Genomic DNA, 19,440 nt, shown 5'->3' with positions numbered 1-19,440 from the left:
TGACCTTATGTGGAACATTAAAATGCCTGCTAAGAGAGACAGGCACACACGAATAAACATACAGCTCTCTCTCTCTCTCTCAACACAGAGCCGGGATTGAATTGACGGCATGGTTTCCATGGTAACAGGGGTGAGCATGCGGGTCTGCAGCCGAGGTGGGGTGTGTGGCACATGCCTAGGCCTGTCTATCTGCGCACAGCGCGTGTGTCTGCGTGAGAGAGAGAGAGAGTGTGTGTGTGTATATGTGTGACTGTGTGTATGTGTGTGTGTGCCTTCATCGGTATGCAGCTGGGCAGAGTGATGCCGGTACGTCAGGCGCATTCTCAGTGCAGCGGGAAAAACATAAACATGAAAACAAAGAGAAGGGAAAAAGGGGCGAAAGGAAGGGTGAAAGAGAGAGAGGACTGAAGGGTGAAAGAGAGAGAGGACTGAAGGGTGAAAGAGAGAGAGGACTGAAGGGTGAAAGAGAGAGAGGACTGAAGGGTGAAAGAGAGAGTGGACTGAAGGGTGAAAGAGAGAGAGGACTGAAGGGTGAAAGAGAGAGAGGACTGAAGGGTGAAAGAGAGAGAGGACTGAAGGACTGAAGGGTGAAAGAGAGAGAGGACTGAAGGGTGAAAGAGAGAGAGGACTGAAGGGTGAAAGAGAGAGAGGACTGAAGGGTGAAAGAAAGAGAGGACTGAAGGGTGAAAGAGAGAGAGGACTGAAGGGTGAAAGAGAGAGAGGACTGAAGGGTGAAAGAGAGAGAGGACTGAAGGGTGAATGAGAGAGAGGACTGAAGAGTGAATGAGAGAGAGGACTGAAGGACTGAAGGGTGAAAGAGAGGGAGGACTGAAGGACTGAAGGGTGAAACATAGAGAGGACTGAAGGGTGAAAGAGAGAGGACTGACGGGGGAAAGAGAGAGTGGACTGAAGGGTGAAAGAGAGAGAGGATTGAAGGGTGAAAGAGAGAGGACCAAAGGGTGAAAGAGAGAGAGGACTGAAGGGTGAAAGAGAGAGAGGCTTGAAGGGTGAAAGAGAGAGAGGACTGAAGGGTGAAAGAGAGAGAGGACTGAAGGGTGAAAGAGAGAGAGGCTTGAAGGGTGAAAGAGAGAGAGGACTGAAGGGTGAAAGAGAGAGAGGACTGAAGGGTGAAAGAGAGAGAGGACTAAAGGGTGAAAGAGAGAGAGGACTGGAGGGTGAAAGAGAGAGAGAACTGAAGGGTGAAAGAGATAGAGGACTGAAGGGTGAAAGAGAGAGAGGACTGAAGGGTGAAAGAGAAAGAGAAAGAGGAATGAAGGGTGAAAGAGAGAGAGGATTGAAGGGTGAAAGAGAGAGGACCGAAGAGTGAAAGAGAGAGAGGATTGAATGGTGAAAGAGAGAGAGGGTTGAACGGTGAAAGAGAGAGAGGACTGAAGGGTGAAAGAGAGAGAGGCTTGAAGGGTGAAAGAGAGAGAGGACTGAAGGGTGAAAGAGACAGAGGACTAAAGGGTGAAAGAGAGAGAGGACTGAAGGGTGAAAGAGAGAGAGGACTAAAGGGTGAAAGAGAGAGAGGACTGAAGGGTGAAAGAGAGAGAGGACTGAAGAGTGAAAGAGATAGAGGACTGAAGGGTGAAAGAGAGAGAGGACTGAAGGGTGAAAGAGAAAGAGGACTGCATCTCACACCCACACAGTCACATTTCGCACAAACATATAACGTGCATACGTTATGTTTCTGGTGTTTCTCTATAAAGAGACTAGTGTTTAGGCTGATCTCCCTGGGGTTTCTCTATAAAGAGACTAGTGTTTAGGCTGATATCCCTTGTGTTTCTCTATAAAGAGACTAGTGTTTAGGCAGATCTCCCTGGTGTTTCTCTATAAAGAAACCAGTGTTTAGGCTGGTATCCCTGGTGTTTCTCTATAAAGAAACCAGTGTTTAGGCTGAAATACCTGCTTATCTGTACTTAGAAAAGCACTCCGTCCCCACCTGAACGACAAGGGGGCCTGATTGTGGTCAAAGAGGATTAGATAACTTAAACACACACATTTGGGAGAGAGAGAGAGAGAGAGAGAGAGAAAGCAGACAGAGACAGATATGGGCACATACTGTAACACAGTCAGTACAGAAACACATGCCCACACGCGCACACACACACACATACACACACATACACACACACACACACACACACACACACACACACACACACACACCAGTTCTGTAAGCATGAGAACATGAAAGAAATAGGGAAAATGTAATTGTTGATGACAGACTCCGCAGGTGCTTTAAGAAAAGACAACTATGTCCAAACACTAGGTGAGGAAAGGGGGATACCTAGTCAGTAGCACAACTGAATGCATTCAGACTAAATGTGTCTTCTGCATTTAACCCAACCCCTCTGAATCAGAGAGGTGCGGGGGGCTGCCTTAATCGACGTCCACGTCATCAGCGCCCGGGGAGCAGTTGCTCTGCCTTGCTCAAGGGCAGAAGGGCAGATTTTTCCACCTTCCCGGCTCGGGGATTCAAACAAGCAACCTTTCAGTTATTGTCCCAACGCTACTCTACATGCTACACAAAGAGCCTACACAGACAGACCATCATCTCGCAGGCGAGAGAAACAGGAAATATAATAAGTAAATTAAATGTTAACAATAAACCCTACCACTAACTGTTGATGACAGAATTCTTACAAAGTGGGAATGGTATATTTAATAAGGAGGGTCATGGGACTATCTGGCCCACGTGTGGCGAGTTGATAAGAGCATGGTGCTAGCAAGGTCATGGGTTCAATGCTCGCAGAGATCACATTCACATACTACAAAAATGTCTGAACTCTCTGTAACGTAAGTCGCTTTGCATAAAAGCGTCTTCTAAGTGGCGTGACGGACGTCTCCAGTTGTGTTTACACTTGACCATTGTGACGCGTATCCATGCATATCTACTTTCTATGCGTATTGTGAAGAACCAAAGCAGTCAGCATGTGACTGCCATATTCATACATTGTCCCTGATCTGTGGCATCGGCCCAATGACCTTCAGTCTAGCAGCACACTGGCAACACACACACACACACACACACACACACATAGCCATAAAAACATTGGGCAGTATGTTATTTCTATAACCAATTGATATCTTCCAATCTAACAAATACAAGGTGTTGCAGTAATAGGTATATATGTGTCACTGTATTTAAAACATGTAAACACATCTCACCATTTACACGGCTGCTACTTTCAGCATCTGGATGATCCACAGCAATGACATCCAAACACACAGACATACACACACACACACACACACCACAGACTGCATCCCTCACTGGAATAACAACATATACACATACTGGAATAACAACAGTTGTGTGCAAGCTAGAGGTCAAACCAGAGCCTGATAAAAACAGCAACAAGCCTTCTTTACACACACATTCCCCCAGACACAGTTCCCTAGCAGATGTCCACACACACAGCGACAAAACAGGTCCCTGGTACTCACACAGAAACACATTATGCCGTCCCTCATTTCTCCTCCAGATGGTTGAGCATACTGATGACATCACAGTGTTATCAGCTGGAGAAGTCTCCGGAGCCATGGCAGAGAAGGATGCTGCTAACGCTAGGCTAACGCTAGCCCCCTTAGGTTCCCCATCCAGTAAGTACATGTACTGTAGCCTGCCTACCGTGTGTACAAAACATCTGCCTGAGACTGGCTCCCTGCGACGGCCATTTTGGATCTAAGTGAGATGCTTTCCAAGAGCCTGCCTGCATGCTGCTACTGTAGCTGAGCAACTGTGGGGCAGCGTGTCTGACTTTGTGCGTCTGCCTGGGCCAGCTGTTAGCTGCTCCCAGGGCGGAACACACAGGTAAACAATAAAAGGAGAATTTACTCTTGGGAGTACATTACCTAGACATAAGAGATGTACACTTGGAGAGTCAAGACAGGGTTAACTAACAGCATCAACAAGCAGCCACATGTAAAGGAGTGAGTAGGAAGTGGTATAACCCAAGACAGCAGTTCTGTGCGCATGTTCAACTGAAACACCCATATAAACAATGGGATTCAACCTGAAACACCCATATAAACAATGGAATTCAACCTGAAACACCCATATTAACAATGGAATTCAACCTGAAACACCCATATAAACAATGTGATTCAACCTGAAACACCCATTAAACAAAATGATTCAACCTGAAACACCCATTTAAAACAAAAGGATTCAACCAGCAGTATTACTGTTCTTTCCAACAAACCTCATCCTCTGCATGATAGTCAACATTATGTCCACCTGTAACCTTCATATCTGTCATATGACTGTGGACAAGAAGAGAGTAGCTCATAGGCTAAAGGTACTGAGTGCAGTGCAGTTGTACTAGGAAGGATTTCTTAACTCCTAGATTAAATTAAGTTCAGTGTATGTTTTGTCTGGTACACTAAATGAGCACTGTGCATATAGGTGCAGTTATTTCATATGGGTGGTGTAGTAATATCATATGGGTGGTGAAGTAACATCATATGGGTGGTGTGTTAATATATGGGTGGTATTGTAATATCATATGGGTGGTGTAGTAGTATAATATGGGTGGTGGGGTAATATCATATGGGTGGTGTTGTAATATCATATGGGTGGTACAGTAATATCATATGGGTGGTGTAGTAATATCATATGGGTGGTGTACTAATATCATATGGGCGGTGTCATATCATATGGGTGGTGTAATATCATATGGTGGTTGGGTAATATCATATGGGTGGTGCTGTAATATCATATGGATGGTACAGTAATATCATATGGGTTGTGTACTAATATGATATGGGTGGTGTACTAATATTATATGGGTGGTAAAATATCATATGTAGAATATTTTTGACGGTCAGATTATTTACTTGAGGTATAACCATAGGCTGTAGTTGTGTTATGTGGTAAGTCTCATGATGGTGCTGATGTTCTTTATATTTCAGTGTCTTACTGGGCTAGATCCCAGACCATGTAGGTCTACTGTAAAGCACTATCTCAAAACCAAATCCACTACCCAATGCCATGCCCACTGCCCTATGGCAGTTCACCCAAAGAATTTAGGGAGTATTGTCTAGATAGTCTTAGTAGTAATAATTAGGTAGTAGCTAAGTAGATGGTGGTCTTACCTTGGTGGAGGCCATCTCACTGACAGAGTGTCTGGTCTGCAGGGTCTCCAGCTGGTCCAGGCACCAGTCCAGCTCCTCCAGCGTCTCCGTGGCCAGCTTCTGGTAGGCCTCCTCTGAAGGGGGGAGACAGGGGACGGGGGAAAGGGGCACAGGGGGTAGGGGGACGGGGACAGGGACAGGTAGGGGTGGTGAGTGGTGGTGGTCAGTTTTGAGGCGCTTGACAGGGCTGTGCGATGTCATCTCTTGCGTTTCGTCGGCGGTGACGCCATAGCCCGGGTTGCCAGGGTGGATGCATAGGTGACTCTTCATGGTTAGGGGGGCTTGAAGAGCAAAAACTGTCTACGGTGATGATAGCTTCCCCACAGAGAGATTGAATAGGAGGAAAATACTTGTCTCTGAGATGGTCTCTGGCTGTAGCTAAGTATCTTTGATTACCCTGAAAGTGTCAACAATCACCCTTCTGTCCCTCTCTCAGTCCTCCAGAGAGTAGTTACAGTAGTAGTAGAAGTAGTTCTAGAATCCCAAGAAGAGAAAGTTCCACAGAGTGTAGTTCTGGTATCCACAATGGACCATTCTACAATCCAGAGTGAGACGTTTAGAATCCACAACATACAGTTCTAGAATCCACAGTTGTAAAATCTAGGGGAGCAATAGTTCCACAGTGTCACACTAGAAGGAGTCCAGCCTTGCAAAAGCCCTGATGGGAAACACAGCAAAGCTGCCCCCATACTCCACCAGCTGAAAACAAAACACACACAAATCTTTCAACGGTCCAGACGGAGTTGTGCTCTATCCAACCCGGAGGATTCCCAGATTTGGGATAGCAGGAAAATCCGTCTCACACAATTCTACATGATCATCACTCTTCTCAGGGATATCCAGAATGAAAAACAGGAAAACTTCCTCAGCCTACAGTGGATGAGGAGTCATCGACAAAGGAGAAGTCTAAGACAAAGCCAAGACCCCCCTTCCAAACACACACACACACCTCCTCCTCCTCCTCCTCCTCCTCCTCTACCCCCCTCCTCTAAAGACAGAGAACCCCATTCGTAGCCCACACACACACACAGAGCCACGGATGAGTTTATTTTCTGTCTCAAATCCCCTTTCCTCCCTGCAGCGATGACACATTGACGATGACCACTGCTCTGACAGATAGACGGACGGAGATAAATGTCCAAGCGGGTCTGACTGTGGCTAAAGCAACACGTCAATAGGAGGGATGGCTGACTCAAAAAGCATGAGTTGAAAACGCTTGCTTCCTGTGAAAACACTGGTCTGAGAGAGAAGCACAGCGCAGCACACAGGAAGAGCAGGACTGGAGCAACAGACTACCCGGACTGGACTGGAGTCACAGATTCTGATCTGAGCCCCTAACCACTGATACAGGGTCAGATGTCTACTGAACCCCCTCCAATGGTTAAAGTTGGGGTAAAGTTAGGGTAATCTGGTCCTAGATCTGTATTTAGGTTAGTATCTAATGGTTAAGGTTGATGGATATGCCCTGTTCGAAGACTTTGCATCCTTCCTTCTTCCCTTCCTTGATGTAATCACTAACCCATGCTTTAACCTATCCAATACTTTTCTAGATCAGTGATATGACTATATGACTAGTGGTTTTGACTATAAAACCAGACAAAGAAAACATGATGACAAACACACACACATACATGCACACAGACACTCACTGAGAATATTCCGCCAGTGGGATTCTGAATAGTAGTCAGTCAGGCTGAATGTCCTCATGATGAATCGTCATTAGGGAATGATGCAGGGGTATTTCCGCTCAGCCACATATTCCCTGTGTTTTTACCTAATCCCGGATTAGGGAGGACAACCCTCTAGTCATCTGGAAATGTTCTAAATCTAAGATTTGTGGTGGAGAGTAGTTAGGCTGCTAAAACATATTTATGCTGCTATGTGTAGAGTTTTTTTTTTTAGATGGACAATGAAAGAGTAAGTGAGAGGAGGACAGAGCTACAACCAGAAACACAGAAAGCGAGAGTAAAAAAAAAAAACGTATCTCTCTCTCTCTGGATCCCCCCCATCTCTTTTAGCCTTTGCTTGCGTCTCCCTCACCATCTCTCTTTCTCTCCCCCTCTCTGCATTCTCCTCATCTCTCTACCCTTTTCAATTTATTTATTTATTTCTCTCTCTCTCTCTCTCTCTCTCTCTCCCTCTCTCCCTCTCAAATGGCTGTGCAGACAGTCAGTTGCTGGGCTGGGGGATTTCAGAAGCTTAAAGCAGGGGTCCTCTTGAAGCAGGGGTCCTCTGTCCTTGCTGACAACATCTCCTCTGACGTCAATAGCATCTCTCTCTCTCTCTCTCTCTCTCTCTCTCTCTCTCTCTCTCTCTCTCTCTCTCTCTCTCTCTCTCTCTCTCTCTCTCTCTCTCTCTCTGTGTGTCCTTCAAATGGCTGTGCAGACAGTCAGTGGCTGGGCTGATGGGTTTCAGAAGCTTAAAGCAGGGGTCCTCTTGAAGCAGGGGTCCTCTGTCCTTGCTGACAACATCTCCTCTGACGTCAATGGCATTATTCTCCTGCTCAGTGAGACACACCAGGTCCGCCCCTCTCAGGGAAACTGAAAGGGCTTGCGCTAAACCCTGGACCGGCACTATTGAGGATCAGGAGTCCCAAGCAATTACATTTACATTTTAGTCATTTAGCAGACGCTCTTATTTTTTAATTTTTTTCATACTTGTCACCAAAACAATGGTGCTTGGTAGAATTAGCTAACGGGCTAGTTAGTAAGCTAGCTCAGGGTTTCCCATATCTCTATCAAAGTTCCCCTAGTCATTCCCTTATTTGATGTAGATTGCTGTAGTAGCACATCACAGATCAGTTGACCAGTTGAATCAGGTGTGCTAGTACTGGAAGAGATCCAATACTGTGTATGGGTAGTCGAGGAGAGGTTTGGGGACGGACATACAGTGGGGAAAAAAAGTATTTAGTCAGCCACCAATTGTGCAAGTTCTCCCACTTAAAAAGATGAGAGAGGCCTGTAATTTTCATCATAGGTACACGTCAACTATGACAGACAAATTGAGAAAAAGAATTCCAGAAAATCACATTGTAGGATTTTTTATGATTTTATTTGCAAATTATGGTGGAAAATAAGTATTTGGTCACCTACAAACAAGCAAGATTTCTGGCTCTCACAGACCTGTAACTTCTTCTTTAAGAGGCTCCTCTGTCCTCCACTCGTTACCTGTATTAATGGCACCTGTTTGAACTTGTTATCAGTATAAAAGACACCTGTCCACAACCTCAAACAATCACACTCCAAACTCCACTATGGCCAAGACCAAAGAGCTGTCAAAGGACACCAGAAACAAAATTGTAGACCTGCACCAGGCTGGGAAGACTGAATCTGCAATAGGTAAGCAGCTTGGTTTGAAGAAATCAACTGTGGGAGCAATTATTAGGAAATGGAAGACTTACAAGACCACTGATAATCTCCCTCAATCTGGGGCTCCACGCAAGATCTCACCCCGTGGGGTCAAAATGATCACAAGAACGGTGAGCAAAAATCCCAGAACCACACGGGGGGGGACCTAGTGAATGACCTGCAGAGAGCTGGGACCAAAGTAACAAAGCCTACCATCAGTAACACACTACGCCGCCAGGGACTCAAATCCTGCAGTGCCAGACGTGTCCCCCTGCTTAAGCCAGTACATGTCCAGGCCCGTCTGAAGTTTGCTAGAGTGCATTTGGATGATCCAGAAGAGGATTGGGAGAATGTCATATGGTAAGATGAAACCAAAATATAACTTTTTGGTAAAAACTCAACTCGTCGTGTTTGGAGGACAAAGAATGCTGAGTTGCATCCAAAGAACACTATACCTACTGTGAAGCATGGGGGTGGAAACATCATGCTTTGGGGCTGTTTTTCTGCAAAGGGACCAGGACGACTGATCCGTGTAAAGGAAAGAATGAATGGGGCCATGTATCGTGAGATTTTGAGTGAAAACCTCCTTCCATCAGCAAGGGCATTGAAGATGAAACGTGGCTGGGTCTTTCAGCATGACAATGATCCCAAACACACCGCCCGGGCAACGAAGGAGTGGCTTCTTAGGAAGCATTTCAAGGTCCTGGAGTGGCCTAGCCAGTCTCCAGATCTCAACCCCATAGAAAATCTTTGGAGGGAGTTGAAAGTCCGTGTTGCCCAGCGACAGCCCCAAAACATCACTGCTCTAGAGGAGATCTGCATGGAGGAATGGGCCAAAATACCAGCAACAGTGTGTGAAAACCTTGTGAAGACTTACAGAAAACGTTTGACCTGTGTCATTGCCAACAAAGGGTATATAACAAAGTATTGAGAAACTTTTGTTATTGACCAAATACTTATTTTCCACCATAATTTGCAAATAAATTCATTAAAAATCCTACAATGTGATTTTCTGAGAAAAAAAAATCTCATTTTGTCTGTCATAGTTGACGTGTACCTATGATGAAAATTACAGGCCTCTCTCATCTTTTTAAGTGGGAGAACTTGCACAATTGGTGGCTGACTAAATACTTTTTTTCCCCACTGTATATGTGCCCCGTAAATTGAACACTTCCACTGCTTTTCAGATTGATAATAACATGTAAAAAATGAATGTCTTCATCCTAGTTTGATGGAAGACAACAGGGTATGGTAATTGAATAAGGCGACATATGATCAACTTATGAAATCATGAAGACATCTTTATGAATCTAATTAAACTTACAGTAAGTCTTGTGGTCACCAGTATTGACACATAAACATTAATTAATCCCAACCCCAGCAATGATGTTACTAGGCAACATGGCCACATATTTCCTGTATACTTGGAAAGCAAGTGCGGCTATTTTTTGTTCTAAATATACACTATATATACAAAAGTATGTGGACACCCCTTTACATTAGTGGATTCGGCTATTTCAGCCACACCCGTTGCTGACAGGTGTATAAAATCAAGCAGACAGCCATGCAATCTCCATAGACAAACATTGGCCTTAATGAAGACCTCGGTGACACTCAACGTAGCACCATCATATGATGCCACCTTTCCAACAAGTTGGTTCGTCAAATGTCTGCCCTGCTAGAGTTGCGCCGGTCAATTGTAAGTGCTGTTAATGTGAAGTGGAAATGTCTAGGAGCAACAACGGCTCAGTCGCAAAGTGGTAGGCCACACAAGCTCACAGAAAGGGACCGACGAGTGCTGTAGCTCGTAGGGCGTAAAAATTGTCTGTCCTCGGTTGCAACACTCACTACCGAGTTCCAAACTGCCTCTGGAAGCAAAGTCAGCACAAGAACTGTTCGTCGGGAGCTTCAGCCGCACACAAGCCTAAGATCACCATAAACAATGCCAAGCATCGGCTGGAGTGGTGTAAAGCTCGCCACCATTAGAATCTGGAGCAGTGGAAACGCGTTCTCTGGAGTGATGAATCACGCTTTACTATCTGGCAGTCCGATGGACAAATCTGGGTTTGGCCCGAATGCATAGTGCCAACTGTAAAGTTTGGTGGAGGAGGAATAATGGTCAGGGGCTGTTTTTCATGGTTCCAGTGAAGGAAAATCTTAACACTACAGCATAAAATTGGGGCGGCAGTATCTTAGTGGTTAAGAGCGTTGTGCCAGTAACCGAAAGGTCGCTGGTTCTAATCCCCGAGCCGACTAGGTGAAAAATCTGTCGATGTGCCCTTGAGCAAGGCACTTAACCCTAATTGCTTCTGTAAGTCGCTCTGGATAAGAGCGTCTGCTAAATGACTAAAATGTAAATAAAATGACATTCTAGACGATTCTGTGCTTCCAACTTTGTGGCAACAGTTTGGGGAAGGCCTCTTCCTGTTTCAGCATGACAATGCCCGTGCACAAAGCGAGGGCCATATAGAAATGGTTTGTCGAGATTGGTGTGGAAGAACTTGACTGGCCTACTCAGAGCCCTGACCTCAACCCCATCTAACACCTTTGGGATGAATTGGAACACCGACTGCGAGCCAGGCCTAATCGCCCAACATCAGTGCCCGACTTCACTAATGCTCTTGTGGCTGAATGGAAGCAAGTCTCCGCAGCAATGTTCCAACATCTAGTGGAAAGCCATCCCAAAAGAGTGGAGGCTGTTATTGCAGCAAATGGGGGACCAACTCCATATTAATGCCCATGATTTTGGAATGAGATGTTCGACGAGCAGGTGTCCACATACTTTTGGCCATTAAGTGTAGTCTTGAGCTCCTCCTCCACATAATCAAGTCAGATCAATTAGTATTGGCAGGTCCTAAGGATCAAGCTGGGTCTTGATTGCTCTAATTAATGGACTCTAATGGTACCATTGCTTTTCCCAGTGGCTTCTTTTACAGATCCTTACAATACAATATATCTTCATTATCCAACAGTGGAAATGATGCAGGTACAAAACACACACGCATGCACGCACACACACACAAACCTTCTTAGAACGTCACAAGCACTGTGTCTTAGAACGTCACAAGCACTGTGTCGGTCACCTATGCTAGCGACGCCAGTGTGGGATCATTAGCTGTTCATGATAGCCCTACAATAACATGGCAAGTGGTATTCCAGCTCAAATCTATATTACACAGTCATGCAGGAGTGAAAAAACAGCTGAGTTGGCCTCCCGAGTGGCGCAGTGGTCTAAGACACTGCATCGCAGTGCTAGCTGCGCCACTAGAGATCCTGGACCTTCGCCTCTCCCGTGTCCGTACAGGAGTTGTAGCGATGGGACAAGACTGTAACTACTAATTGGGTACCACGAAATTGGGGAGAAAAAGGGGGTAAAATACAAAACATAATAATACTTTTTTTTAAACAGCTGAGTTAAGACAAGAAATCAAACTTCAAGTCCATTGTAATACTGTCCTTTAAATCACTAACTTCAAAGATTATCTTAAAGGAGCTGCTTTAGAAAGCACAACAGGGCACCAATGTGTAAAACATGCCCTTTGTCTCTCTCTGCTGTGTACATCTGGTACTGGTGTTGCAGTACCGTAACTCCAATAGTATCTCTCACCATGTAACTCCAATAGACCACCATGATCACTCACCCTGTAACTCCAATAGACCATCACCATCTCTCACCCTGTAACTCCAATAGACCATCACCATCTCTCACCCTGTAACTCCAATAGACCATCACCATCTCTCACCCTGTAACTCCAATAGACCACCACGATCACTCACCCTGTAACTCCAATAGTAACACCACCATCTCTCACCATGTAACTCCAATAGTAACACCACCATCACTCACCATGTAACTTCAATAGACCATCACCATCTCTCACCATGTAACTCCAATAGACCATCACCATCTCTCACCATGTAACTCCAATAGACCATCACCATCTCTCACCCTGTAACTCCAATAGACCATCACCATCACTCACCCTGTAACTCCAATAGACCATCACCATCTCTCACCCTGTAACTCCAATAGACCATCACCATCTCTCACCATGTAACTCCAATAGACCATCACCATTTCTCACCATGTAACTCCAATAAACCATCACCTTCTCTCACCCTGTAACTCCAATAGACCATCACCATTTCTCACCCTGTAACTCCAATAGACCATCACCATCTCTCACCCTGTAACTCCAATAGACCATCACCAACTCTCACCCTGTAACTCCAATATACCATCACCATCTCTCACCCTGTAACTCCAATAGACCATCACCATCACTCACCCTGTAACTCCAATAGTAACACCACCATCTCTCACCATGTAACTCCAATAGTAACACCACCATCACTCACCATGTAACTTCAATAGACCATCATCATCTCTCACCCTGTAACTCCAATAGACCATCACCATCACTCACCCTGTAACTCCAATAGTAACACCACCATCTCTCACCATGTAACTCCAATAGTAACACCACCATCTCTCACCATGTAACTTCAATAGTAACACCACCATCTCTCACCATGTAACTCCAATAGACCATCACCAACTCTCACCCTGTAACTCCAATATACCATCACCATCTCTCACCCTGTAACTCCAATAGACCATCACCATCACTCACCCTGTAACTCCAATAGTAACACCACCATCTCTCACCCTGTAACTCCAATAGTAACACCACCATCTCTCACCATGTAACTCCAATAGTAACACCACCATCACTCACCATGTAACTTCAATAGACCATCATCATCTCTCACCATGTAACTCCAATAGACCATCACCATCTCTCACCCTGTTACTCCAATAGACCATCACCATCTCTCACCCTGTTACTCCAATAGACCATCACCATCTCTCACCCTGTAACTCCAATAGACTATCACCATCTCTCATCCTGTAACTCCAATAGACTATCACCATCTCTCACCATGTAACTCCAATAGACCATCACCATCTCTCACCATGTAACTCCAATAGACCATCACTATCTCTCACCCTGTTACTCCAATAGACCATCACCATCTCTCACCATGTAACTCCAATAGACCATCACCTTCTCTCACCCTGTAACTCCAATAGACCATCACCATCTCTCACCCTGTAACTCCAACAGTACCACTACCATCACTCACCAATGCACCCCAGGAGTCACCACAGTCCCAAAACACTTAAAACATATTTTTATCCTTTCTACCATGAGGTTATCACTGATCCATACATGATTGGATAAGTGAAAGCCTATTAACCAATCCAACACTCTCAGATCCAGATCTGTAATCACTGCAAGGAATGAAGGAAGGAATTAGGGAAGGATGCACTGTATCAGAACAGAGCCAGATGTGCTCCCCGTCATAAGCCAAACCAACAAGACTGGGTTTTGTTCATTAGGCACCAAACAGAAGAAAACGGACTTAAACAAGGAGCAACTACCTGGACTTATCTAATAAGAAATGCTAATTTCCGTTTTTCAGAAAAACGTTTTCCGTTGCGTGCGCTAATGAACACGCACCTGGACTGAGGCCAACCAAAACGTTGTCCTCTGGCACGGCTCAATAGCAAACGTTCCCACCGACAAACACTTCAGAGGATCATCGTCCAACCCACTCAAACGCAGGCAGGCATTCCAAGCTCAAAATGGTCATTCCAAGCCCCAAACACAGCATTGGGGATCCAGGCTGGAGTTGAATGAAGAAATCAAACCTGTTCATGGCAATGTTTATGCAGCATCTATGTTGCCTACATCTATGTCCATGTACAGACGTTTTACTCAGAAAACTGGGAGCATCTACTTTTGAAGGGGAGTCCTCCTTCTGTAACCAAACTTATTTCATGATTTTACTGGACAACAACACAGAAATGTATTGTATATGCTACTGCAATGCCCGCTGGAAGACGTTTGTGGATTACCTATGATCCCAATGGAGGAAAATGGTTTAAGTCAATTTAACTCACTACAATGCACTGATTGAAAGAGTTCACTCAGGATCTTCATGTGAAAGAAAGTAACTGTCAATTCACAGAAAGAGGTCCGCTGTCATATCAGTTCACTTGTTTGCAGTACCAGGTGTGTGTGTGTGTGTGTGTGTGTTAGTCTTACCTGAGAAAGAGGACTTGGTGATGGGTGGTTGTTGGTTACACATAGGGGATCGCCTGTTAAAGGAAACCACAGAGAAATAAGGATTTGATCAGGGATGTCTTTCCTTCTCCCAACAGATACAGTACATTCTCTCTCACAAACACACACACACACACACACACTAATTTTAGCACCAAAACAATACACTACAATGAATATACTCACTTGTTTGAGGCTCTATCTTGTTGCAAGTTGGTTAGTGCAGCAAAGTTATTCCGTACTGTTCTCAAACTAGCCAGTACCTACACAGGGTGGGGTACAACAGGACACATCAGACACTATGTGACATCATGTCAACAGCAATAATGTCCATAAAGAAAAGTCTTAATTTATACACTATTTCTTAGTATCCCCAAAACATGTTGGCCTTCACATTATCTGAAGCAAGTTGTACTGAGGTAAGAGTACTAAATCATGCCCCAAAAAGTTATAAAGGTCTTCCCAGCAGGCAAAACTTGTTATATGGTTGAAATGATGTCATTTTAACCAGTTTTGCCCACTGGGTAAGAACTAATAAACACAAGTGAAAGTGGAGCACATGGGCACTGACCTGTGCAAATGGTGTGACTATCAGGTCATCGCCATGGCTGTAAGAGAGGAAGAGGAGGAGGAGGAGGAGGAGGAGGAGGAAGAGGAAGATGGTGTATTTACAATGTGAAAACGTACACATCCCGGACCTCCTATCTCATTGGAAAAAGAAATGTGAGGAAAATCTAATTCATGTTAAGATATCGCATGCATTTGTCAACACAGATCAACCATATACGGAGATGGAATTTAAAAATGATAGATACAATATATAATCAGTGGCCAGTTTATTACAGACAGTGAGTCACGTGGCAGTGGCTTGCTATATAAAGCAGGCAGACAGGCATCGAGGCATTCAGTTACTGTTCGATTGAACATTAGAATGGGCAAAACGAGTGACCTAAGCGAATTTGAGCGTGGTATGATTGTCGGTGACAGGTGCGCCGGGTCCAGTATCTCAGAAACGGCCGCCCTTCTGGACTTTTCACGCACAACAGCATCTAGGGTTTACTGATAATGGTGCGACAAACAAAAAACATCCAGTCAGCTCGTTGATGAGAGGTCGAAGGAGAATGACAAGAATCATTCAAGCCAACAGGCGGGCCACAAACAGACAAATAACGGCGCAGTACAACAGTGGTGTGCAGAGCGACATCTCGGAACACACAACTCATCGATCCTTGTCACGGATGGGCTATTACAGCAGACAACCACACCGGGTTCCACTCCTATCAGCTAAAAACAAGAAGAAGCGGCTCCAGTGGGCACTCGATCACCAACACTGGACAAATGAGGAGTAGAAAAACATTGCCTGGTCCGACAAATACCGGTTCCTGTTGCGTCATGCTCATGGCAGTCAGGATTTGGCGTAAGCAGCATGAGTCCATGGCCCCATCCTGCCTGGTATCAACGGTACAGGCTGGTGGCGGTGGTGTAATGGTGTGGGGAATATTTTCCTGGCACTCGTTAGGTCCCTTGACACCAATTGAGCAACAAAAGTTTCCAACACTTTGTAGAATGCATGCCACGAAGAATTCAGGCTGTTCTGGAGGCACGATGGGTGTACCTAATAAACTGGCCAGTGAGTGTATGTTTTTATATATTTATGATTTATTTCAAAAAATATTAAATGTAGTTGTACTGTATTGGAATATAGGGTTTGTCTGTGTAACAAGGTACAGCTAGGCAGGGGGAAAAGCACACTGTGTCAAACAAAGATTCAAATCATGAGTTTAATAATATAATATAATAATAATATGCCATTTAGCAGACGCTTTTATCCAAAGCGACTTACAGTCATGCGTGCATACATTTTTGTGTATGGGTGGTCCCGGGGATCGAACCCACTACCTTGGCGTTACAAGCGCCGTGTTCTACCAGCTGAGCTACCAGTGAATGCAGAAATATCAGATGTGTGGGGAGAGAGGGAGCAGGACCGTTGATGCAGCCTGAACGATGACATCTTGACTTAGGTCTTCAGTTGCTGTGCTATCATGTGTCCATACATATGGGCGTGTTTGAAGCACAATAAACTAGGAAATAAATAAACATTTAATGAAAATGTGGCTAAAATACAGTATAAGAGAAGTTCAGATATACTGCAGATCATTTCCCTTTTGAACTGAATCTATCTGTTAATTACCTTAATTTTGGATTCCTCAAGCCATGTGTTAGGAAACCGATTTAACAAGCCTATTAATATTGTTGCACTAGCTAAGTCTAGGGCTCTTAGGCCTAGTTAACTGGTCTGTAACCTGATTTGATGTGCGCATTAATTAAGCGTATGCGACTAGGTGTTGACTGCATGTACAGTTGAAGTCGGAAGTTTACATACACCTTAGCCAAATACATTTAAACTTAGTTTTTCACAATTCCTGACATTTAATCTTAGTAAAAATTCCCTGTCTTAGGTCAGTTAGGATCACCACTTTATTTTAAGAATGTGAAATGTCAGAATAATAGTAGAGAGAATGATTTATTTCAGCTTTTATTTATTTAATCACATTCCCAGTGGGTCAGAAGTTTACATACACTCAATTACATTTACATTTACATTTTAGTCATTTAGCAGACGCTCTTATCCAGAGCGACTTACAGTTAGTGAATACATATATATATATATATATTTTTTTTATACTGGCCCCCCTTGGGAATCGAACCCACAACCCTGGCGTTGCAAACACCATGCTCTATCAACTGAGCTACATCCCTGCCGGCCATTCCCTCCCCTACCCTGGACGACGCTGGGCCAATTGTGCGCCGCCCATGAGTCTCCCGGTCGCGGCCAGCTGCGACAGAGCCTGGATTCGAACCAGGATCTCTAGTGGCACAGTTAACACTGCGATGCAGTGCCTTAGACCACTGCGCCACTCAGGAGTACAAAACATTTGTATTTGGTAGCATTGCCTTTAAATTGTTTAACTTGGGTCAAACGTTTCGGGTAGCCTTCCACAAGCTTCCCACAATAAGTTTGGTGAATTGTGGCCCATTCCTCCTGACAGAGCTGGTGTAACTGAGTCAGGTTTGTAGGCCTCCTTGCTCGCACACGCTTTTTCAGTTCTGCCCACAAATGTTCTATAGGATTGAGGTCAGGGCTTTGTGATGGCCACTTCAATACCTTGACATTGTTGTCCTTAAGCCATTTTGCCACAACTTTGGAAGTATGCTTGGGGTCATTGTCCATTTGGAAGACCCATTTGCGACCAAGCTTTAACTTCCTGACTGATGTCTTGAGATGTTGCTTCAATATATCCACCACATTTTCCTTCCTCATGATGCTATCTATTTTGTGAAGTGCACCAGTCCCTCCTGCAGCAAAGCACCCCCACAGCATGATGCTGCCACCCCTGTGCTTCACGGTTGGGATGGTGTTCTTCGGCTTGCAAGCAACCCCCTTTTTCCTCCAAACATAATGATGGTCATTATGGCCAAACAGTTCTATTTTTGTTTCATCAGACCAGAGGACATTTCTCCAAAAAGTACAATCTTTGTCCCCATGTGCAGTTGCAAACCGTAGTCTGGCCTTTTTATGGCGGTTTTGGAGCAGTGGCTTCTTCCTTGCTGAGCGGCCTTTCAGGTTATGTCGATATAGGACTCGTTTTACTGTGGATATAGATACTTTTGTACCTGTTTCCTCCAACATCTTCACAAGGTCCTTTGCTGTTGTTCTGGGATTGATTTGCACTTTTCACACCAAAGTACGTTCATCTCTAGGAGACAGAACGCATCTCCTTCCTGAGCGGTATGACGGCTGTGTGGTCCCATGGTGTTCATACTTGCGTACCATTGTTTGTACAGGGTGAACCAGACTTGTGGAGGTCTACAATTTTCTTTCTTTTGATTTTCCCATGATGTCAAGCAAAGAGGCACTGAGTTTGAAAGTAGGCCTTGAAATACATCCACAGGTACACCTCCAATTGACTCAAATGATGTAAATTAGCCTATCAGAAGCTTTTAAAGCCATGACATCATTTTCTAGAATTTTCCAAGCGGTTTAAAGGCACAGTCAACTTAGTGTATGTAAACTTCTGACCCACTGGAATTGTGATACAGTGAATTATAAGTGAAAGAATCTGTCTGTAAACAATTGTTGGAAAAATTACTTGTGTCATGCACAAAGTAGATGTCCTAACCGACTTGCCAAAACTATAGTTTGTTAACAAGAAATTTGTGGAGTGGTTGAAAAAAACAAGTTTTAATCACTCCAACCTAAGTGTATGTAAACTTCCGACTTCAACTGTACCCAGGAGACAGCGACCTTGGTCCAGGGCTAGCTCTGTCTCTCTTGACCTCGTGGTCAGCCAGAACAAACAGATTATTGTTGTTCAGTTGGTGGAAATAAATATACAAAAAAAGGAAACTACACATATGCCCAAACTAAAGATTCAAAACCAAAATGAAAGGTCTCATGGCCACCAAACCAACCAGCACCCTCATCACTCTCCAAGCTGGCACCCTGACTGACAAACCTTAATTGGCACCTGATGTGCTTATCAAAGCTTCCTGGCAGAACCCAGCATTTGACCCGGTTGGTGCTGCCCCCTGGGGGATGGAGTGTGGAAGTGTATCCTGGATAGTGTGTCGCCTACCTGTGTGCTAACACTACACTACCCCTATATCATAAAACCATGTTTTATTAGCCGGAGAGTTAGTTGGAGAGATCTTGCCAGAGTTTCGGCACAGTTCTTGTCCCATTCTGTTGTTGACAACTACTGACTGTCTGTCCATATGGAGGAGCTGTGAAACTCTGAGGCAATGAAGGACGTGTACTCTCC

The 19,440-nt window shown here is 44.6% G+C and overlaps 1 protein-coding gene across 6 annotated transcripts in view; it reads right to left on the bottom strand.

Moving 5' to 3' along the window:
• LOC121581990 (cAMP-specific 3',5'-cyclic phosphodiesterase 4D) overlaps positions 1-19,440 on the bottom strand; it is a 170,223-nt gene that overhangs the window by 29,802 nt on the left and 120,981 nt on the right. For all 6 annotated transcript variants that reach the window (XM_041897470.2, XM_041897475.2, XM_041897469.2 and 3 more), the window contains 4 exons: positions 15,189-15,225; positions 14,804-14,880; positions 14,600-14,652; positions 5,101-5,213 (listed from right to left, as the gene is read on the bottom strand). In XM_041897470.2, the coding sequence (XP_041753404.2) occupies positions 5,101-5,213; positions 14,600-14,652; positions 14,804-14,880; positions 15,189-15,225 (280 nt within the window). The remainder of the gene's footprint in view (positions 1-5,100; positions 5,214-14,599; positions 14,653-14,803; positions 14,881-15,188; positions 15,226-19,440) is intronic.

This window comes from Coregonus clupeaformis, chromosome 15 (genome assembly GCF_020615455.1).
Source record: "Coregonus clupeaformis isolate EN_2021a chromosome 15, ASM2061545v1, whole genome shotgun sequence".
Classification (NCBI taxonomy): domain Eukaryota; kingdom Metazoa; phylum Chordata; class Actinopteri; order Salmoniformes; family Salmonidae; genus Coregonus; species Coregonus clupeaformis.
The sequence above is the reverse complement of the archived record's forward strand: the minus strand, read 5'-3'. Positions and strand labels throughout refer to the sequence as shown.